This window comes from Hypanus sabinus, chromosome 23 (assembly GCF_030144855.1).
Source record: "Hypanus sabinus isolate sHypSab1 chromosome 23, sHypSab1.hap1, whole genome shotgun sequence".
NCBI classification, from domain to species: domain Eukaryota; kingdom Metazoa; phylum Chordata; class Chondrichthyes; order Myliobatiformes; family Dasyatidae; genus Hypanus; species Hypanus sabinus.
Window position 1 is genome coordinate 14,480,353 of NC_082728.1, and position 21,742 is coordinate 14,502,094.

General features: G+C 41.6%; 1 protein-coding gene and 1 long non-coding RNA gene across 2 annotated transcripts in view; both read right to left on the reverse strand.

Annotated features, from left to right (window-relative positions):
* Window positions 1-1,227, reverse strand: part of LOC132379992 (uncharacterized) — a 30,916-nt gene extending 29,689 nt beyond the window's left edge. The window contains exon 1 of the long non-coding RNA XR_009507595.1: window positions 1,156-1,227. This is a non-coding gene — a long non-coding RNA (uncharacterized LOC132379992). The remainder of the gene's footprint in view (window positions 1-1,155) is intronic.
* An 11,224-nt stretch (window positions 1,228-12,451) lies between these two features.
* socs3b (suppressor of cytokine signaling 3b) lies at window positions 12,452-13,991 on the reverse strand. Its single transcript, XM_059948426.1, has 2 exons — window positions 13,680-13,991; window positions 12,452-13,310 (listed from the first exon to the last, which is right to left on the reverse strand). The coding sequence occupies exon 2, from the start codon at window positions 13,218-13,220 to the stop codon at window positions 12,603-12,605; it is 618 nt and encodes a 205-aa protein (XP_059804409.1). The 5' UTR covers window positions 13,221-13,310; window positions 13,680-13,991; the 3' UTR covers window positions 12,452-12,602.
* Window positions 13,992-21,742: the final 7,751 nt, after the last annotated feature.

Here is a 21,742-nt window from a genome sequence, read left to right on the forward strand (position 1 = left end):
GTGGGACTTACATGACTGACAGTAGTAAAAACCGCGAGGAAGCTATTAATGTGATGAAGAAAGCCCTGAACGCTGCCAGTGATAGAGGACTTTCATTGTTGCCCTAAACACCAGTATCATAATGAGCAGTAAGTTAGTATGTTGCTAAACATGATAATAAAACTGTGAATTACAGTATATTTGAAAAAGTTAAATTAAAGAAGTAGTGCAAAAAAAGCAGTGAGGTAGTGCTTATGGATTATACTCGAAATACTCTGCAGGTCAGGCAGACCTGTGAAGAGAAAGAAGATAGTGATAGTTCAGTCCAACATTCATGTGAACCAGAAAGGTCTGAAGTGTTAACTCAATTTCTCACTGTAATTGTATGTCTCTCACTCATTGAGATACCCCTCTGTCCCATTTGGCATTACAACATAAACACAAGAGATTCTGCAGATGCTGGGAATCCAGAGTAACATACACAAAATGCTGGTCCCGGTCCTTTCCTTTAACTCATTCCTATCGTGCTATTTCTAGCCCTGCTGTCCTCGCCATAGATGGACTTGTACAACAACCATACACAAACCAATACTTGGATGATAACGTTTGTCGATATGGGGGTCAGGCTCTCCGTTTGCATCACCCACTCCCTTTGTCTTCCGCGCAGACTACAAAACTTTTCTTAACCAGATACACACTTCAAAGGAAATCTGACCGGCATAATTTTATGACATTGTAATAGCACTTGGTATCAGGTATCATGCTGGATTTCCTAAACTGCAAGGATTAAACAGATAAAGATAATAATGTACTTGCACATGCTTACTTACCTTTTGCTGAGTGTCCAATAACAAACTCAGCATTAATTCCAGTGTGCAGAGCTGGGGCCAGATATTACAGTAATGCTCCAATAGTTCACTATCGGATTATAAAGCATTCTGATGTTTTGGCATCCAATTCACCAGGTGATGTTTCCCATGCACCCGTGACTCTCAGTGAGACCCTGCTTCCTGTGATCCCTTTAAATTCACTAGGGCCCGATTGTTCCCACCCTTTAGAGTCACTGTGTTCCTTTTAAACTTACCGGAGCCCTGGATCCTGGATCCCTTTAAACTTAATAGAGCCTGGTTTAAAGGACAAGTTTCAAGTTCAAGTTTAATTGTCAAAAATTAATACCTGTGAATACAGCCAAACGAAACAGCGATACTCCAGAGCAAAGGTACAAAACCTGATGGGCCTGTACTTGCTGTACAGTCTTATGCTGTGTGCTGTGTTTCATTTGCCAAAGGTCATGAGTGTTTTTGTAGGTGTGTTGATAACACTGGAGGGCTGCTCCCAGCGCAAATTTCTTGATCTATCTGTCTCTATCTCTGGAGACAGCTTATCTACTGATGACTATTATAAGCCCACTGACTCTCACAGCTACCTGGAAGTATAACTCTTCCCCTCCTGTTACTTCTCTCAATCCCTCTCTCTCCACCACATCTGCTCTCAGGATGAGGCTGTTCGTTCCAGAATGAAGATACCCTCCTTCTTCAAAGAAAGTGGCTTCCCTCTATCCACCATCACACTGCCCTCAACCACATCTCTTCCAGTTCATGCACGTCTGGCCTCATCCCATCCTCCTGCTGCCCCACTAGGGATAGGGTTCTTTTCTTCCTCACCTACCACCCTACCAGCCTCCGCGTCCAGCACATAATTCTCTGGAACTTCCGCCATTTCCAATGGATCACACCACCAAGCACATCTTTCCCTCCCTCCCCGCTGCCTACGAAACTCCCTGCCCATCCATCCCTCCCCCACAGATCTCTATCCTGGCAATTGTCCTTGCCTGCAGACAAGTGCTACAATTGCCCCTACACCTCCTCCCTCACTGCCATTCAAGACCCCAAACAGCCCCTCTAGGTGAGGCGACATCTCAGCTGTGAGCCTGTTGGGATCATCTACTGTATTTGGTGCTCCCAGTGTGGCCTCCTAAATATCAGTGAGACCTGACATTGATTGGGAAACTGCTTCGCCACGCACCTATGCTCCATCCGCCAGAAAAAGTGAGATCTCCCAGTGGCCACCCATTTTACTTCCACTTCCCAATCCCATTCCAACATGTCAGTCCATGGCCTCCTCTACTGTCATGATGAGGCCACACTCAGGTTGGAGGAGCAACAACTTATATTCTGTCTGGGTAGCCTCCAACTTGATGGCATGAACATCAATTTTTCAGATTTCTGGTATTGCCTCCCCCCCCATTCCCATTCCCTTTCCCCTCTCTCACTTTATCTCCTTGCCCGCCCATTGCCTCCTCCTTTCCTTTCTTCCGTGGCCTTCTGTCCTCTCCTATCAGACTCCCCCCTCTCCAGCCCTGTATCTTTTCACTTCACCCCTCACCCCACCCCACGTTTCACCTATCACCTTCTGGTTCTTCTTCCCCTCCTAACTCTTACTCCTCATCTTTTTTTTCTCCAGTCCTGCCGAAGAGTCTCAGCCCAAAACATAGACTGCACTTTTTTTCCATCGGTGCTGCCTGACCTGCTGAGTTCCTCCGGCATTTTGTGTGTGTTGCTCGGATTCCCAGCATCTGCAGAATTTCTCCTGTCTCACATATTTGGACTTTATTGGTTGTTGACACAAATGACACATTTCATGATACATTTTGGAGTTTCAATATGCACATGACAAATGAAGTTAATCTCTTTCTCTCTCAAAGGCTGCATAGATATTGGCATGGTTCAGATCCACATATTGTTCTGAACAGTTATTTATATTTTACGCCATCACACATTTCTAGTTCAAACCATCTTAGTGGAAAGTAGGTGAAAGCAAACTTCAATTACTCCTCTGTTGAAGAATTACTCAGATTCCTACGCTCCAGCACTGAAAACATTCCTGATCATTCTAAGTAATAAAAAAAATAGGCAGCAATATCCTGATCCAAAGTTGAATGTAGACCACAGTCTCAGTTTTGACAAACCTCTCCATCAGATGTAATCTTTACTGAAAAAAGTGTTAAAATTTGAAGACAACTTCTGGTTTAAAGTGGCACTACTGAAGATGAGTGCCAGCTTACTAGTAGTTTGAAGGGTAAGAAATTTGACTGAAAACATCATTAATAACACTTTTACTGAAGTAAATTTTGGTAAACTATCACCGCAAACAATGAAGAAGTGAATGAAGGGGAAGTGAATTTGAGGGATGAGCCATGTTTGTGCATTGCCAAGTTGATGCAGATGGAGTTGGAGTGAGCAATTCAGAGTGGAGGAGTCAAGGCAGAGGATGCCCGTCCACCTAACCCACTTGCAAGGTTGGATTGCTCTAAGTGCCAAGCCAGTTTGAAGAAGGCTTCAAGCTCGGCGGCAAGGACTAGGCCTAGAGTGAATCACTGGGTGGAGTGGTCTAGACCAGGCTGTTTCACTGAGGTGGGGCCCAGCTCCTAATGCAAGGCACCATCTGCTGTTTCGAACAATTTAAACACCAGCCCAGATAGACAATAGACAGTAGGTGCAGGAGTAGGCCATTCGGCCCTTCTAGCCAGCACCACCATTCACTATGATCATGGCTGATCATACACAATCAGTACCCCGTTCCTGCCCTCTCCCCATATCCCTTGACCCCGCTATCTATAAGAGCTCTATCTAACTCTCTCTTGAATGCATCCAGAGACTTGGCCTTCACTGCCTTCTGGGGCAGAGCATTCCACATATCCACCACTCTCTGGGTGAAAAAGTTTTCCACATCTCTGTTCTAAATGGCCTACCCCTTGTTCTTAAACTGTGGCCTCTAGTTCTGGACTCATCCATCAGTGGGAACATGCTTCCTGCCTCCAATCTCTTAATAATTTTATATGTTTCAATCAGATCCCCTCTCATCCTTCTAAATTCCAATGTATACAAGCCCAGTCGCTCCAATCTTTCAACATATGACAGTCCCGCCATTCCGGGAATTAACCTTGTGAACCTACGCTGCACTCCCTCAATAGCAAGAATGTCCTTCCTCAAACTTGGAGACCAAAACTGCACACAATACTCCAGGTGGGGTCTCACCAGGGCCCTGTACAGCTGCAGAAGGACCTCTTTACTCCTATACTCAATTACTCTTGTTATAAAAGCCAGCATGCCACTAGCTTTCTTCACTGCCTGCTGTACCTGCATGCTTAGTTTCATTGATTGATGTACACAAACACCTAGATCTCGTTGTACTTCCCCTTTTCCTAACTTGACTCCATTTAGATAGTAATCTGCCTTCCTGTTCTTGCCACCAAAGTGGATAGCCTCACATTTATCCACATTAAACTGCATCTGCCATACATTTGCCCACTCACCCAACCTGTCCAAGTCACCCTGCATTCTCATAACATCCTCCTGACATTTCACACTGCCACCCAGCTTTGTGTCATCAGCAAATTTGCTAAAGTTACTTTTAATCCCTTCATCTAAATCATTAATGTATATTGTAAACAGCTGCGGTCCCAGCACCGAACCTTGCGGTACCCCACCGGTCACAGCCTGCCATTCTGAAAGGGACCCGTTAATCGCTACTCTTTGTTTCCTGTCAGCCAGCCAATTTTCAATCTATGTCAGTACTCTGCCCCCAATACCATGTGCCCTAATTTTGCCCACTAATCTCCTATGTGGGACTTTATCAAAAGCTTTCTGGAAGTCCAGTTACACTACATCCACTGGCTCTCCCTTGTCCATTTTCATAGTTCCATAGACTGGAAAGGCAGGGTGTTGGGACCAGAGGCAATGGTCAGGCTGATTTCACACTAAGGCTGTGAGACTGCCCCAGCTGCTGAGCTTCGGTCTGCGAACTTTGCGGTGATTTGTCCCGCTAATATGATGAACTGAGACCGAGGCTTCAGGCCTACTCTGGGCTGCTCCGGGGATCTGGATCTAACGGCTCAGTTTGGTTTGGAATGCTGTTGCTCGCTTCTATTGTTTGCATAATTTGCTTTTTTTTCTCTTTTTTCTCCGTGCATTGGGTGTTGGTTTTTATTTTCTTTTAATTGGGTTGATTCAGATTTTTTGCTTCATGGCTGCCTTAAGCAGACAAATCTTAAGGTTGTACAATTTATACATTCTTTGATACTAAATGTATTTTGAATCTTTGAAGATCTGTTCATTTTTTTCCCCACTCTGATTGTGGCCTCTTTCATTTCAAATAGCGGGAATGTTTAGCAGTAGCCAGGGCACGTTAGAATTTTTTGGGGTTGTATGGCGTGTCCAGGTGAAGAGTGGCAAGCCTCTGATGTAGGGGCTTGTTGTGTCCATTCTGGGGCAACTCAGCTCTCACCTGTGGCTCCAAGTAGCTGTTTGCATGTGACGCTTCGACAGGTAGGGTAAACCAGGTGAGGGTAGCCAGCAGGCCTTATATTCAAGTGAGATAGGGACACGTCAGTGTTTAGCAAGTAGTAGAATCTATGTGCAGAGGGGTGGGGGCGAGGAAAGAGGAGGAGGAGAATTAATGGGAATATAGGAACATCTGGTGTTAAGGATAAGTATGATGGGGAATGGTGGCCTTCTCCTATATCAGATATGGAAATAATAATATATTTCTCAGAAATGCACATGGATATCGCCCTAGTGCTCGAATTCCCTATGTGTGATTTGAACTTAGAACCTGCTTCAATGGATAAAACTCTAGCAATTGAGATACCTTTAACATTAAACCAATTATTGTATTTATAATGCAAGCAGGCTTTTTCCACTGAGGTTGAGTGGGACTACAACCAGAAGTCATGGTTCAAGGGTGAAAGGTGAGAAGTTCAAGGAGAACATGAAGGGAAACTTCTTCACTCAGAGGGTCATGAGAGTGTGGAACGAGCTGCCAGCACAAGTGGTCCTTGCGAGCTCGATCTCAACTTTTATGAGGTCTGGATAAGTACATGGGTAGCTGGGAAATTGAGTTCTATAGTCCTGATGTATGTCGTTGGGAGTAGGTTTCGTTGGTTTTGGCATGGACTAGATGGGCCAAAGGGCCTGTTTCTATGCTGTGCTTCTCTATGACTGTATGACTACAACAATCTAAAACCATCACATGCACATAATAAACTTACTGTTCTTTGTTACTTAAAAACACTTAATAATAGTCTGCTGAAACACCCACATTTCCACATTACTGGAAGCAGGAAGTGCTTAAACACAGATAGGTTGATGTCCTTCAACTTAAGCCGAATGTTATTTAACAGTTATTTGATAAAAGAAATTAGCACTCCAGAACTCCAAACTGCCATAACGCATAACAGTTTTCCCAGGTAACCTTTAATGTCCTTGAGGCTTTATTGAGGGGTGTGTTTTGAAAAGCCAGTCATATGTGTTATGACTAACAGGAAGTGCGTGTGCTGACAGCTCTCCCCACCCACTGGCTCGGTACACTGTTTAGTGATAGTAACGTGTTTTGCAAGAAAAAAATCTTGTTTCCAAGGAGATTCCTAAATAATTGGGTGTCAGTTTTAAACTTTCTATATTACTTATCGCTTCAGCTCTGTGATCAAATGAAACAATTCCAAGTAAATTTGTAATTGGTAGATATGTAAATACACATTAATGGATGTTTTTGTCCCCTGAAGTACAAACTTTGAGATAATCTAAAATTCTGCACTGAATATGCTTGAAAGTGCTCCTCTTAACATGTACTGATACTTCAGTTTAGTGAGATATCCACTGCTAATCATTTTAAAAGAAGACTGTCAGGAACTCATATTCAACAAAAATTACTAAAAAGCTTAATGAGCAATAAGCAAGTTCATCATCAGTACAGCTTTCTGAAGTCTGAGACAGCCATCTATTGAACTGTCAGAGTCTGCAGTTGTATGACATAGATGAGACTATAGAGTTTCACAGTGTTTTACTGTTGGTTCCTGGCATTTATCATGAATAAACAGTTCTGCTTATATTCTCTTTGCAGCTATGGTAACAGAACAATTTGGTGGGGGGGGGGCGTCAGGGTAGTAAACTACGTCAGAGGATCCTCCCTCACAGTTGTTGAGTGGTGAATGAGAACAGGGAACTTACTCTTGTGTCATTTCAAATACTTCACATAGCTCGAGGAGAGCTATAATTTAGACATCATTCTGCTGTCAGTTGTCAATTGCTGTAATGCACTCGGATCCAAATTCCCAGCACCTACACTCTCTTGTGTCTCTAGAACAATATTTTAAGTTTTCAATGGAATATCTTCCAGTTTTTTTTCTCAAAGGGTTGAAGAGCAGCAAGCAGGTCCCAGTTGCTTGATAACTATTAAAAACAGCCAAACAGTAGCATTCCAGCAGGGTAGGGTAGTTTTTCATCAAAGCTGAAACCATATTATTGGATTTACTAGTCCTCTAAAGAAAGTCACCTAGATATTTGAAATGTATCGTCAACAGCATTCTGACTTCTTGTATCGCTTAGTAGCACTGTAGTGTAGCGGCTAGCATGAAGCTTTATAGTACAAGGAACTGGGGTTAATTTCTCTCCGCTGCCTGTAAGGAGTTTGTACGTTCTCCCCATGACCATGTGGGTTTCCTCCGGGTGCTCTGGTTTCCTCCCACAGTCCAAAGACCTACCAGTTGGTAGGTTAATTGGTCATTGTAAATTGCTTGCGATTAGGATCATTGGACAGCATGACTCGAAGGGGCCAGGAAGACCTATTCTACACTGCATCTCAATAAATTAAAAATAAATAAACATTTCAAATGTACAGTGGAGAGCATTCCAAATGGTGGCGTCGCTGTCTGGTATGGAGGCTCATATGCACAGGGTCAGAAAAAGCTGCAGAAATTTGCAAACTCTGCCAATTGCATCCTGGACACTAGCCTCCCCAATAACCAGGACACCTTCAAAAGACATCGACTCATTAAGGACCCTCATCGGCCAAGGAGGTGCTCATTGCTAACATCAAGGAGGTGGTACAGGAGCCTGAAGCCACACACTCAACATTTTAGAAACAGCTTCTTCTCCTCCACCATCAGATTTCTGAATGGACAATGAACCGATGTACACTACCTGACTGCTTTTGTTTCTTTTGTAGCTCTCTTGTTGCACTACTTAACTAAGTAATTTAAAAAATATATTTCTAATGATAATTTACAGATTTTTTAATTATTAGGTATCGCATTGTACTACTGCCGCAGAACAAATTTCATGACACGCGCCAATGATATCAAACCTCATTCTGATCCAGCCGCTATAAATCTATAACAAGGTTAAAACTGTACTGCTGTGCCTTACTCTCTCAAAACATCCTTTCAGATTTGATTCCACTCATAGTTTTTATCAATCTGGACCCAACTTTACCCATTCCTTCCAACCAACATCTTTACTGAAGGTTAGAGTTGGAGTAGTGACCCATACATCAAGGCACAAACTTCTGGTTCGCCAACTTAATAAGACCATAAGATAGAAGAGCAGAATTTGGCCATTTGGCCCATTGAGTCTGTTCCACCATTCCATCTTGGCTGATTTACTATTCCTCTCAACTGCCTTCTCCCCTTAACCTTTAACATCCTTATTGATCAAGAACCTATCAATCTCTGCTTTAAATACCCAACGACTTGGCCTTCACAGCTGTCCACGGCAATGAATTCCACTGATTCACCACTGTTTGGATAAAGATCTCTGTTCTAAGAGGATGCCCTTTTATTCTATACTGAGGCTGTGCCCTCTGCTCTTAGACTCCCATTATACTTCTGTGAACCTTAGCAAGGAGTGCATGAATTGACTGAACACACCCAAACTCACCTGTTTGCACATGGAAAGTTGTTGCAGGATCACTGCATGTAGATCATAATCTCTGCTTTAAGAAATGGATGTCAAATGCAGGACACTAACACGAATCTAACTTACAACAACTAACTATACAGACCAGTGTAGTGTGTATATCCCTCACTGGGTAATCTCACTCAGTCAGAAGGAAAGATCCAACTGTTATCTTGCTCTGGGCAACTTTTACCCTGCATATACACTCTGTGGCCACTTAATTAGGTACATCTGTACATCTTCCTGTTAATACAAAATAAGTAATCGTCCAATCATGTGACCATAAGACATAGGAGCAGAATTAGGTCACTTGGCCCATTGAGTCTGCTCCACAGCAATTCTACATATAAAAGCATGCAAACATGGTCAAGAGGTTCTGTTCTTGTTCGGAATGGGGAAGAAACATGATCTAAGTGATAGTGTCAGGTGGGGTGGTTTGAGTATCTCAGAGACTGCTGATCTCCTGGGATTTTCATGCACAACCGTCTCTAGAGTTTACACAAAATGATGTGACTAAAAATAAGCATCCAGTGAGTAGCAGATCTGTCGGCAAAAATACTTTGTTAAAGAGAGAGGTCAGAGGAGAATGGCCAGACTGGTTCAAGCTGACAGGAAGGCGACAGTAGCTCAAATAACCACACGTTACAACTGTGGTGTGCAGAAGAGCATCTCTGAAAGCACAACACATCAAGCGTTGAAGTGGATGGACTGCAACAGCAGAAGACCACAAACATGGAGGCCACTTAGGCACAGAAGGTACTGAATGTAGATTTCATTTGCTGGACACCAGCATACTGTAGCTCTAACACACAACAGCTAGCTATATTCAATAGGGCATAAACCTGGGTTTGTACAACCCTGATGCTTATTGGGCTGCTTCAATAGGAAAGGTCCAACTGTTATCTTTCTCTGCGCAACATTCACCTTGCATATACACTCAGTGGCCACTTAATTAGGTACCTCCTGTAACTGATGAAGTGGGCACTGAGTATTTCTCGTTGTCTTCTGCTGCTGTTGCCCATCAAGCTGAAGGTTCATCATGACCTGCGCTCAGAGACGCTGTCTGCACACCACTGTTGCAAAGCGTGGTTATTTGAGTCACTGTCACCTTCCCTGCCAGCTTCAGCCAATCTGGCCGTTCTCCTCTGGCCTCCCTCATTAACAAGGCACTTTTTTGTCCACAGAACTGCCGCTCACTGGATGCTGCTTGTTTTTCGTGCCATTCTCTGTAAACTGTAGAGACTTGTGCGTGGAAATCCCAGGGGATCGGCAGTTTCTGAGATACTCAAACCACCCCGTCTGGCACCAAAAATCACTTTGAGGTCAAAGCCACTTAGATCACATCTCTTCCCCATTCTAATATTTTGCTCTGATTGACAACTGAACCTCTTGACCGTGTCTGCGTGCTTTTAGGCATTGAGTTGCTGCCGCGTGGTTGGTTGATTTGATATTTGCATAAGCAAGCAGGTGTACAGGTGTACTTAATAAAGCGGCCACTGGGTGAAGAGAATTGAGATCCTATATAGAAAAGAACGATAACCGAGAAAGCTATTTCATTACTTACCTCACTGCGCCACAATGAAACTGAGCAGCTCAGACCAATATTTGTTATTTTATTTCCTCCTCAGTATTAATCTCAAAAGTTGTTCAAGAATATTTCATGTTCTTCTCCAGTGGAAAGTGTGATGTCTGTCAATAAGTACCTTACTGGGTTACCCAGACATCCAAACTGGCAAGGAGCTACTGAATTCACATGATAAGAAACCCAACGCAGCAGTTAATGCAATTTAACATGGTGGGAAGCAATAATTTTGTAATAGAATTCACTGTCAGTTTGGAGCTGTTTGGAATGGAGCCAGGTCAAAGGCAGACCTTGGGTGTGGGTAGTTCACATCCGCTAGCACTGCGTTTGTGTTCAATACATTGATCACTAGTGAAATATAGAAAGCAAACAAGACTAATAATTTGTCCTTGAATTTATACAGGAAAAGCAGCTTGTCTCTCACTGTTACAGGCTTGCATACATAGTCATGTTTTGCATTTGAACAAAATCTTATATCTTCATTAGGAGGGTATTAAATGAGTATGTTACTTCTAATAAGGTTTTTAAAATTTTGACTTGACTATAATTTTCTCCAGGAAAATTAATAATTTCAGATAGCTTAGAAATTTCATTATGTCTGTACATTTCCAGTGCTTGCTATATTGGATGATATATCATTACAGCACATTGGAAGAGGTTATGCAGCATACACAATCAAACCACACAACCACAGCTATTTAAATTTATCAGCATTCCCAGTCATTCACATTTGTGCAGAGAACGGCAAGTGATTACTGGCACAAGCATCAATTGATTTCAAAAGCACACGTTTCCATCAAGCCACTACTGACTGAAGCTGCTGTCTTAAATGATGAGGATTACATTGCTGAGGGCTTGACTGAGCAGGTATTGTTTTGAGTACAGTCATCAACGTGGAAACATTAATGGGCTTCTTCAGCAGTTTAGGGGCAACAACTAACTGCTTAAGCTCCCTTACAACCGCCAAGCTTACTGATTCACACACTTTATAATGTGAGCTGTAGTTATTATCTCACCATGAGTTATAGCCATAAAGCATTTCCCAAAAGGTTCTACATAAATCTTTGGATGTTGCCGGTTTTTAAAACGGATTAAGCTCCTTTCCTACCAACATGCTTATTGAATTCACTCACTTTATAATGTGAGCTGCAGTTATTATCTCAACACCATAAACCATTTCTCAAAAGGTTCTACTTAAATATTTGAATGTTGGCGGTTTTAAAACCTGGAAAATGTGCTAATCATAGAGGATGTTAATGGAATCACATGCACAGCTCAGAAAGCTTTAGGACTTGTGATAATGTGTTTCTGGGATTCTATCAGAGTCTATTAAATATTATCTAAAGGTTAGTTTACTTTTCTGGGAATCAGCAAGTCAAATATAATTTAAAACTTGGAACTTTGATGTAAACCATGCATTACTCATATTATCTGCCTATTTCTAACTACTTGATAGACCGTTCTTATTCATAGAAAGCATGATGAACTGTTTACGCCAAAGGCCTGACCACGAGTTAAACATTACAGGAAATAAATGTGTGAAAACAGGCAGGTGACTCTTTGATTGCAATATTCAGAGAAGCCTGACTGTACAGTAACGAGACTTGAAAATGTTTATGCAACTTACAGAACTAACCAGCCCATTTAAGTTTCTTGTAACAACCTGGAAAAAAATATTGTAGCAACAAACTGAAGACTGCCACACTAAGATCTGGTATTACACAGTAGGCTGGAACTGTGAATTACCACTCATGTTCTAATGAACTGCAAGTATGTTACGTTAAATATAGTGAGAATGCTACCCACCCCCTTGGCACTACCATTTTGTTTATAAAATTAAAATTCTCTAAAAGCCAGTAAGACGGTAACTTTCCTAAAAGCTAACCTCAAATGGTAGCCCCTAAAAGAAGGGGGTGGGGGCAGGTTTGATGGGCCGAATGGCCTAATTCTGCTCCTATCTCTTAAAGACTTAACATGGCTCAAGGGGTTGAGGTTGGATAAATTACAATGAAAACTAATTGAAAGCAAACTTGTCTTTTTTTTGGGTCGGTCTTAAGTTAACAGGGTCTGACGCCTACATTAGGAACTTGAACCATGTTTCACCAGAAAAGCATCAAACAGGCAGAAGAGCACATATTTCAGAAATGAAGCATGCAGATTTGTTGTCATTGAAAATAGTGCATTTTATTATAAATTATTGAAATCTATTATAAATAAAAAAGAGTGCAAATATTTCTGTTTCTTCAAGCTTAGATATCCAGCCAAAAAAGCCAGACGGTTTTGTGAGAGTTTATATGGCAATTGAAGGATTATACAGGGGCATCATAATCCTGTAGAAATTGTCTGACAGGCATTGGCAGTTCTTGTACTTTGCCAGACACCTCTACATGTCCATTTACAGTTTTCCTACAGAGGTGCTGTAGAGTTGAAACAGTGGATGAAAGTGGCCTGGAGAGAACCAGTGGGATCTTGTCGCCTCCCGAATAAATGAAGTAGACCCTTTTCACATTCCCTGAGTCTGTAGACTTTGAAGGCATGTAATGGTGAATGAGCTTTAACACACAGTCAAACTTAGGAACTGTTTGAGTGCTTTTGGGGTCCGTTTGTAGGAAAAAAGAGCAGTTTTCACACTGTATCCTCAGGTTTTTGGTGCCCGATTCTGTCTTAACGCTGAGGGTAAAGAAATGCCTATTGTCCGAGCTGTCCCTGATTAGAAATGTCCCGACCGGTTCCGAGCTGAGGAGGATGTTTGCCTCTCCCCCATTCATTGTACTCCAGTAGAAGCCGCTCTCCTTGAGTTTCCGCACAGTGTTCATGATAAGGTTATATTCGCTTTTGGATGAGAAGGTCTTCAATCGATACGATAGTCTCTGAGCTGGCATGTCGACAGGACGGCTCATCCCGTCAAATTTACTGTGTGTTACCATTGCAGGTAAGTCCTGAATCTCGAAGTTCCGGGAGAATTCAAAAACTTCTGTTAAAGCATAAAGTGGCTTGTTTTTTCACGTTTCCAGCGCCTGTTAAAAATACCGAAACACAACCGATTAATAATTATGTTTAGAACGTGTTGCAAAAAGTTGGTCCCTAGAAAAGTCCACCCCAAACTGGTCTACGTAGGTGAGCTGTTTCTGACTTTAACAGCAGCAAGAAGTGAGACTGAGCAAGAATCTGTAAACATTTCAGACCCGCGAAGGCTGGAAAGGTCCCTAGGGCACTCCAACCCCCCATTTGGCTCCAAATTGTTTCTTTAAGCACATGCTCGTAGTTTGGAATTCCAATCCGCCATCCCGGTGTCGTTAACCCCAAACTACTCAAACTTCTCCACCAAAGTCGCCTTCCCCCCCAAAAAAAATCAAGCCGAAAGTCTGATCATCCGGTCGGCTTACCGTTTGCAGCTGCTTGTCTCTTTATCGAGGGTCAAACGCTTCAAATGTGATGAGATCAGCTGAGGCACGGAAAGTTGTCCGAGCTCGGGTACTGGAGCGCTGATTGTTTGCAGCCTCCGGGCCACGGAGTATGAATCACACAACTGCTCAGCTACAGGAAGCTCTCCGTCTTCTTGGCTCCTTTCAAATCAATGCCCTTTTAAATGTATTTCAAGAAGTCGATAAAGTTTGTGTATGTGGGTCGATCAGATGGCTGCCAGACTTCACTATAACGGTGCTGATCGCGATCTCTCTGATAGTACAAGCACAACTGCTTTGAGACGCGGCTTTATAGCTGTGCGCGGACGCCCCGCCTTCCCGTTCCTGGAAATGCATTAGTTCTGGTAACAACGTGATTCAAAAGAGAGAGAAAAAAAAATGGGCGAATTGCCAGAAAGGGAAGTGTCTAAAGAGCACGTTCTTTTACGGGTATCGATTCTGGGAGGATCGCTCCTTCTGGGAGAGTTTGATTCAGTATTTTCATTCTTAGAAGGTGCAATAAAATTATTGCATTACCCTCGGAATCGGCAGCATTTACCGAGGAGCCTTTGCTGTGAAGCGATGATTCAGAAACCGTGGCACATTGTGCTCGATTCATAAGAAAAGAAAGCAGCGCGAGTCTGCTTTGGTGCCGGGACCATTCACATTCTGTGCGTGCGAAATGCTTCAAGCCGGGCGCTCGGATTCTGGGAGCTTATGCTATCATTTGTAGGCGCTATAAACAAATTGGTTCCCTCCGCACACCAAGGGGCTCATTCCACTCCGCAGTTCAGAGCTCAGTCCCTGTTCCGAAGGGCCCGAAAAGTGGGGGTTTGCCAGCATACAAGGGATCCCGTTCGCATCAACATCGAGCTTGGAAAATATTGAAACGCCACGGCCTCCATTTGGCCCGATTTAAAGATCTATTTTAAGAGGGGTAAGAAGGAATGTATACAACTCTCCCTGAACTGCCAATAAAGGCGAACTCCCCTCTTCTGGTTCTCGCTTTGAGCTAGAGATCTGGTGGCGCCATCACTTGGATTGGGACCAAACTGCACATATTCAAAGCCCGTGCAATTAATGCTGTTCGCCTATTTGCACAGATTCCCGTACGCTGTGCTATGCGAGACTTCGACTTTAGCTTAATTTATCCCCCTATGGGTACTTGTACCGAAAGGCTTCCATCAATTTAAACTCGTTACCAGAAAGAGGAAAAAAATTAAGTTGAAATGCAGACAGAAAACAAGTCAATAGTATTTAAGGAGTCCTTGAAAATTTGAGCCAAGACCAAAAAAACTTCAACCGGTTCCTTCCCGTATTCAGTTCATTGAGGTATGTTGTAAAAATGTTCCTTTGCCTTCCAAGAAGGAACAAACGACGAATGTTACGGAGTCAGCCTCCATCTGCAACTGGGAACAAAGGGAGCTTCCAATCTCCAATGTCCAAATATGTACCGGGTTTCTGGGAATAGCAAACGCCAAGTGATAACCGAAGAAATGATTCATCCCAAATCTCAGGACAGTGAATAGGCCAGTAGAAGTGGTATGGAAGGAATATTCACTTTCCACATCCCTAAGGTGCCAGCTGGCAGCTGAGCGTCAAGTCACGGTGTAAGGTTATTTTGTTACGGAAGTGATTTCCAATCTTTTACTTACTTAGGTAAACATATTTTTCCTTAGTTACCGCTTTTGCCCAAACAATAATATAACAAGCATTTGGCCGTTATTTAATGACTAAGCAATTGGCAACATCTGCACATGTTTTAGTAAAACTAAAATCACGCTGTTTAATGAAGTGTTTTTTGAGTATTTTTACGTTGTTTTGGATATTGTTTCCTACAGTTGGGGGAAACGAGGACCACCAGGTGCTGAATCCGTGGAACTAACTCAATGCCACGGACCGTTGTGGAGGCCAAGTCACTGGGCGTATTTAAAGCGGAGGTTGATAGGTTCGTAATGAAGGAAAGGGCGAAAAAAAGGTTACAGGGAAAAATCAGGAGAACGGGGTTGAGAGAATCAGATTCAGGTTTAATGTCGTTGGCATATTGTTATGCTGCAGCAGTACATTTCAAAACATCATAATAAAAACTGAATTATAATAAGTGTATATATATTACTGTAATTCAGTTTTCATGTTTTGAACTTTTATATACGCACACGAACGTTAAATTAAATAAGTAATTAAATGTAGTGAGGTAGTGTTCACGGGCTCAATGCCTATTCAGAAATCTGACGGTAGAGAGGAAGAAGTTGTTAATAAATTGGCCATAATTGAATGGCAGAGCAGACTCCAAGGGCCAAATAGCCTAACTCTCCTCCTACGTCTTATGGTCTTATTGATTTTTTTTTAACCTGCTTCGACCAATACGTTCACGATAAACTCTTGACTTAAATACCCAAACTTCAGTGCAAGGTATTTAGGTATATAGGCAAAACCATTCAATGTTTCCATACAGATGGAAATACTCACGTATTGATGTTAATCTGCCCTTCAATTTGAACATGATCAAAAGGCATTAAATATAGATAATTTGCTGTACTTACGAAGTTTCAGAATGGGAGCTAGATCATTAAGAGATGATGCCTCGTTATTGTCAATGCATAAGACTGGAAGGATTGTGTAACTCAGGTCAAATGTGCCAATGCTTTATTATCCTCATCACTGATATTTCAAATGCAGAAGCTCCACAGTGACCTCACTGTTTGATTATAAAATAAAATTGTAAAATTAAACTGTCACAACAAATAAAAATTCAAGGTGTTATTGCTGTACCTTTCTTAAGCAAATTAGTTAACAAAATGCTTTGAGCGTTGCTTTAAGCCAAGTAACAAATCAGTGAATCTGATTGTACATAAAGTAAAGTATCCTTGCAGAGAAATCCCAAATCCAGTTTGTTTATGGTACAAAATGGTACTTCTTATTAAAAGGAATAATTTCACATTATCTTTACTCCTTAGCTTCAAAGGTTTTCTCAAATAATTTGAGTAAAAATAAGAGGCAAATCACAATTCAATCACAGATCTTGTCTATCCATGTCTTCAGTCCTATTATGACTGCTACAAAAAGAAATATGATCCAAATCTCAAAAATTCAACCGCAGATCTTGTCTGTCCATGTATCCACATATCCTCAGTATTATGATGATTATTACAGGAGCAGATTCTGATTGTCACCTTGCCAGTTTCTTCAACATGCCATCTTAGCAATTGGCACGACACTATTACAGCCCAGGACGTTCTGGAGTTCAGAGTTCAATTCTGGCACTGTTCTGTAAGGATTCTCTGTACATCCTCCCTGTGGAATTGTGGATTTTCCGGTTTCCTCCCACCAGTCCAAAGACATAACAGATAGGTCATTTGATCACTGTAAATTGTCCCATGATTAGGTTAGGGTTGTGGGGTTGTTGTCGCATCATGGCTCGATGGTCTGGAAGGATCTACTCCATGTTCTATCACTAAATAAATAAGTGTTATGAAGGTTTTTGAGGTGATGTACAATGCAACAAGTAAAAGATCATTAACATCACGAAGAGTGAAAACATCCTTTTTGTTACCCTTTTTGGTAAGTAGGCAAAATATTTCTCAGCTTCAAACCCCATTGTCAGGTATCACATAGACTACATCCACTCCACACTTAACTTTTTCCAATCGTACCTTAAACTGAGTAACATTAAGGCCTTTTACCATCATCAGCCTTGTCTACACATAAATATATATTGAAGTAGAAAGTGGTTCTCTTTGTTATGATTCAAACAGCAATAAAAAATTACAAATGTTACCATGTCTGAAAGCCATCAATATTGAAATACATTCCAGTCCACCAGAGATTATAATTTTTGCTTTGGTGAATATCGATTAACAAACACCTGATCTATTAAGGAATGGAGTGTTATAATGAGGAATTAGAAGAGTTCACAATATTCATGATGGTCACCACCTCATCTCCACCACTGTCTCTCCGAACTTACACACTCAGTAGCCACTTCATTAGTTATACCTGTACACCCTCTTGTTAATGAGGGAGGCCCAAGGAGAATGGTCAGACTGGTTCAAGCTGACAGGCAACAGTAACTCAAACAACTCATTACAACAGTGGTGTGCAGAAGAGCATCTCTGAATGCACAACACATCAAACCTTGAAGTGGATGGGCTACAGCAGCAGAGGAGCTCAAGCATACACCCAATGGCCACTTTACTAGATACAGGAGGTACCCAACAAAGTGTTGGACTGAATGCTGTATCTGGTAGTGTACTCCAAGAGGTGTGACAACCACCAGCCATTCACCTGAATAGCAGGTGAAGTTCCAATTATTGCAGAGCTTTGCACCTCCATGCCCCCTTGCAAATACTGTACCTCCAAAAAGAGTTCACAGCCAACCATCATTTCATATGTGATGGGTTCATTGTGAACTCCCCATGACTAACCTACATACATTTTAATCACTTATGTCCAGTTCAATACTCACTGCAATTTGCTTAGTGTACCTTTTCTTATACCTTTTCAAGGTCACTGACTGGCCAGGTATTAAATTTGCCCTAACTTACTGTTCGTCCTATGGTTCTGCTCCAACCTTCTTTTACATCCATTTCCAGCTTTAACATTGGTCACGTCTTTGGTCACCCAATCCTTGCTTTCTAAAGCTGGCCCCTTTATTTCACAACTTCTCCACTTCCATGTCTACCTCTGAAAGCTTTTAAACCAATTGCTTCACTCACCTCTCATACTTCCTACTAAACTTAAGGACAAGAGATTCTGCAGATGTTGGAAATCCAGAGTAACACACACAAAACGCTGGAGGATCTCAGCAGGTAAGGTAACATCTATTGAAAGAAAAAAAAATTGTCGTTTGAGGCTGTGACCCTTCATCAGGACCGGAAAGGAAGGGGGCAGGAACCAGAATAAGAAAGTGGGGAAACTTGCAGGTGACAGGTGAGGGGGAATGTAGGTGTGTGGAGAAGTGGGGATAAAGTGAGAAGCTGGGCGATTAAAGGTGGAAGCCAAGGTAAAAGGCTAAAGAAGTAATCTGACAGGAGTATTTTTTTTTATCTTGGACATATCTTTGAACATCTGTCTATACAACAACAAATTTGACATCTATTAAGGTAGAATGCTCTAGCTTCCCTATAGTCTTTAATGGGTGAATACTAAGAGACGCTGTTGACTCAATTTCTTATTTCCTGCTAGAACAGTATAGAAAGCAACTGTAGGAAGATGCATATTCTCCAGATTGGCCAATATTCTTTAACATTGATCCAAATTCAATCCAGAATGCCATGAGAAACCATTTTGAAACAACACACACAAAATACTGGTGGAACACAGCAGGCCAGGCAGCATCTATAGTTAGTCCTGATGAAGGGTCTCGGTCCGAAACGTCAACAATGCTTCTCCTTATAGATGCTGCCTGGCCTGCTGTATTCCACCAGCATTTTGTGTGTGTTGTTTGAATTTCCAGTATCTGCAGATTTCCTCATGTTTGACCTTTTTGAAATAACTTTAGAAAAGTGAGGCAAAGGCTTTTTTTTCCCTTTCACAAACAAGATAAGTCCAAGGACTAGACTTGCATCATCATATTTTTCCCAACAAGTCTTTGCAGTCTGGCTTCTCCAGGTGCTGATATGCTCAATTATTTTCCCCATCACAACTCTTCGGTGGTAATTGATGACACTGAATCAATTGGACTAGGGTCAGGGTAGATGGATTTCTTTGGCATGAAGGAAGGATTTGTACCAATCATTTGGCAAGGATGTGATCCTTTAAGAGGGGAATTCATAGTACAACTTGAGGAGTTTGTATGCATCTCTGTAGTTTTTAATAAACCTGTACAGACAGGTGTCAACATCAGTGTGAGCTTTGCCCAGAATCACTTACTTGTTTACTTACTGCCGGTTATGCTGCTGGTGTTTAGGGCAGCAATGAAGGTCCTCCATCCCTAGTGGTGTTCGGGGCTTCCTTCATCATGTCAGTAGCTTCCTCTCAGTTTTCACTACTGTCAGTTATGCAAATCCCGTGGAGACTCAGAAATACCACTGCATTCAGATGTAGAAGGATTCTTCATTGCTGTTTCCATAACAATTTTGTTTTACTGGTCAGGGTTGTCACCCATGCCAAACCCCTGATCCTGGTGGACCAGTGGACCAGTGGACCACTCTTAGACTGACCTCTACATTTTGACCTGTTTGGCATGTGTGACCCTATCAAGAGCCAAAGCTTAAAGCCATGACTGCAGCCAATATAGCTGTCTGGGTCATTGGGGCATGCAAGCCCCCAAATCACGACAAGGTTGTGGTCTTCTTGGAGGGTTCAGATCCAGATTCAGAGGAACTTTCTTGCGAGTTGAAGAATTTGTTAAGAGTTAAGTACTTTGTAACATTTCTTAACACATACTTTTATAGAACTTTTAGTTTTTCATGCTATAATAATTTATAAGTTTTGCTCATTGTAGATTTTAGAGAAAACTGTAGAGAAGGATAAGTTGAGTGAGCACAACTCATTTGCGTATCAAAGAAAGTGCTATCTTAGAAAACTAATTTGGGTGGATAAATAGTGAGCAATTTAGCCACTTTCAAAACTGAGGGTTTTTTCTCGATGGATGGGAGTGCTGGAAGTAATTATACTTAATCGGCTGTTACCTTGACGTCTGTTTGGTTAATTACAGGTAGAAATAAGGAAGTTATTATCCATGACCATAAATCAAAGTGTATATTACAAGTTGTACTATCACACATATTTTATCGTAAGAAGGGAGTGACTTCTCAGATATAATTATTGGTTTATAATGGAGACCTGTGACATACTTTTGCCACAGTGCAAGGAATGGACTGGATTTTATAGAGCACATTATGTGTATCTGGAATAGAGAAAACCTGTTTTAATTGAAGATTTGAATTATTACAATGCATGCTTATCTAATGTAAATATATATACACACTTGCACACACAGATATAAATATTATATTTTATGTAAATCATATATATTACATTTTTATAAATGTAATATATAATACACACACATACACACTCATGTATGTTTGGGGTCATCTGCTGCTGTAGCCCGTCCTCTTCAAGGTACAACATGTTGTGTATTCAGAGATGCTCTTCTGCACACCACTGTTGTAGCGCATGTTTATTTGAGTTACTGTTGCCTTCCTGTCACCTTGAAGCGGCATGGCCTCTGAGCTCTATCACTGGATATATTTTTCTGTTCTGTTCTCTGTAAATTGTAGAGGCTGTTGTGCATGAAAATCCCAAGAGATAGGCAGCTTTTGAGATACTCAAACCACCCTGTCTGGCACCAACAATTATTCCACAGGAGAGGGAAGAAACAATACACACACACACACTTACATATGCATATACATATATACACACACACACACACACATACTTACATATGCATATACATATATATACACACACACACACATATATACACATACACACCATATATATATACACATCCAGAAAAAAAGTATGGAGTAACAAGCAAACGATTGTTCATTTCCCACGACGGAGCTACCTGGCCCACTGAGTTTTATCCTATTACCACTGTAGTTGGTCATATCTCAATGAGTCAGGAAGGAGATAGAGAGCTCGGTGACATGGTGTTATGAAAATAACCTTTCCCTCAGTGTCAACAAAAGAGCTGGCTGTTGACTTCAGGAACGAAGTGTGGGGCGCACATGCTCTTTTCTACATCAATGGACTTGAGGTTGAGAGCTTCAAGTCGCTAGGAGCCTGTTGTGATCCAACCATGTTGATAGCACAACCAAGAAAGATCACCAATGCCTCTATTTCCTTAGGTGGCTAAAGAAGTTTGGCACATCCCCATTGCCCACTACCGACTTTTATTGACGTACCCAAGAAAGCATTCCGACAATGCAGAACGGCTCTACCTCAATACACTGTATAGTGATTTGATCTATATGAACAGTATGCAAGACAAGCTTTTCATTGTACATGTTACTATAATAAAATCATCTAAAACTAACTAAATGTAAGTAATTCTTACTTGTGCACAAGCTATTAAAAGTTTGTAAGATAAT

What these genes read in the sequence shown, in the direction of transcription:
- socs3b (XM_059948426.1), bottom strand. Translation starts at nt 13,220, where the DNA reads ATGGTAACACACAGTAAATTTGACGGGATGAGCCGTCCTGTCGACATG.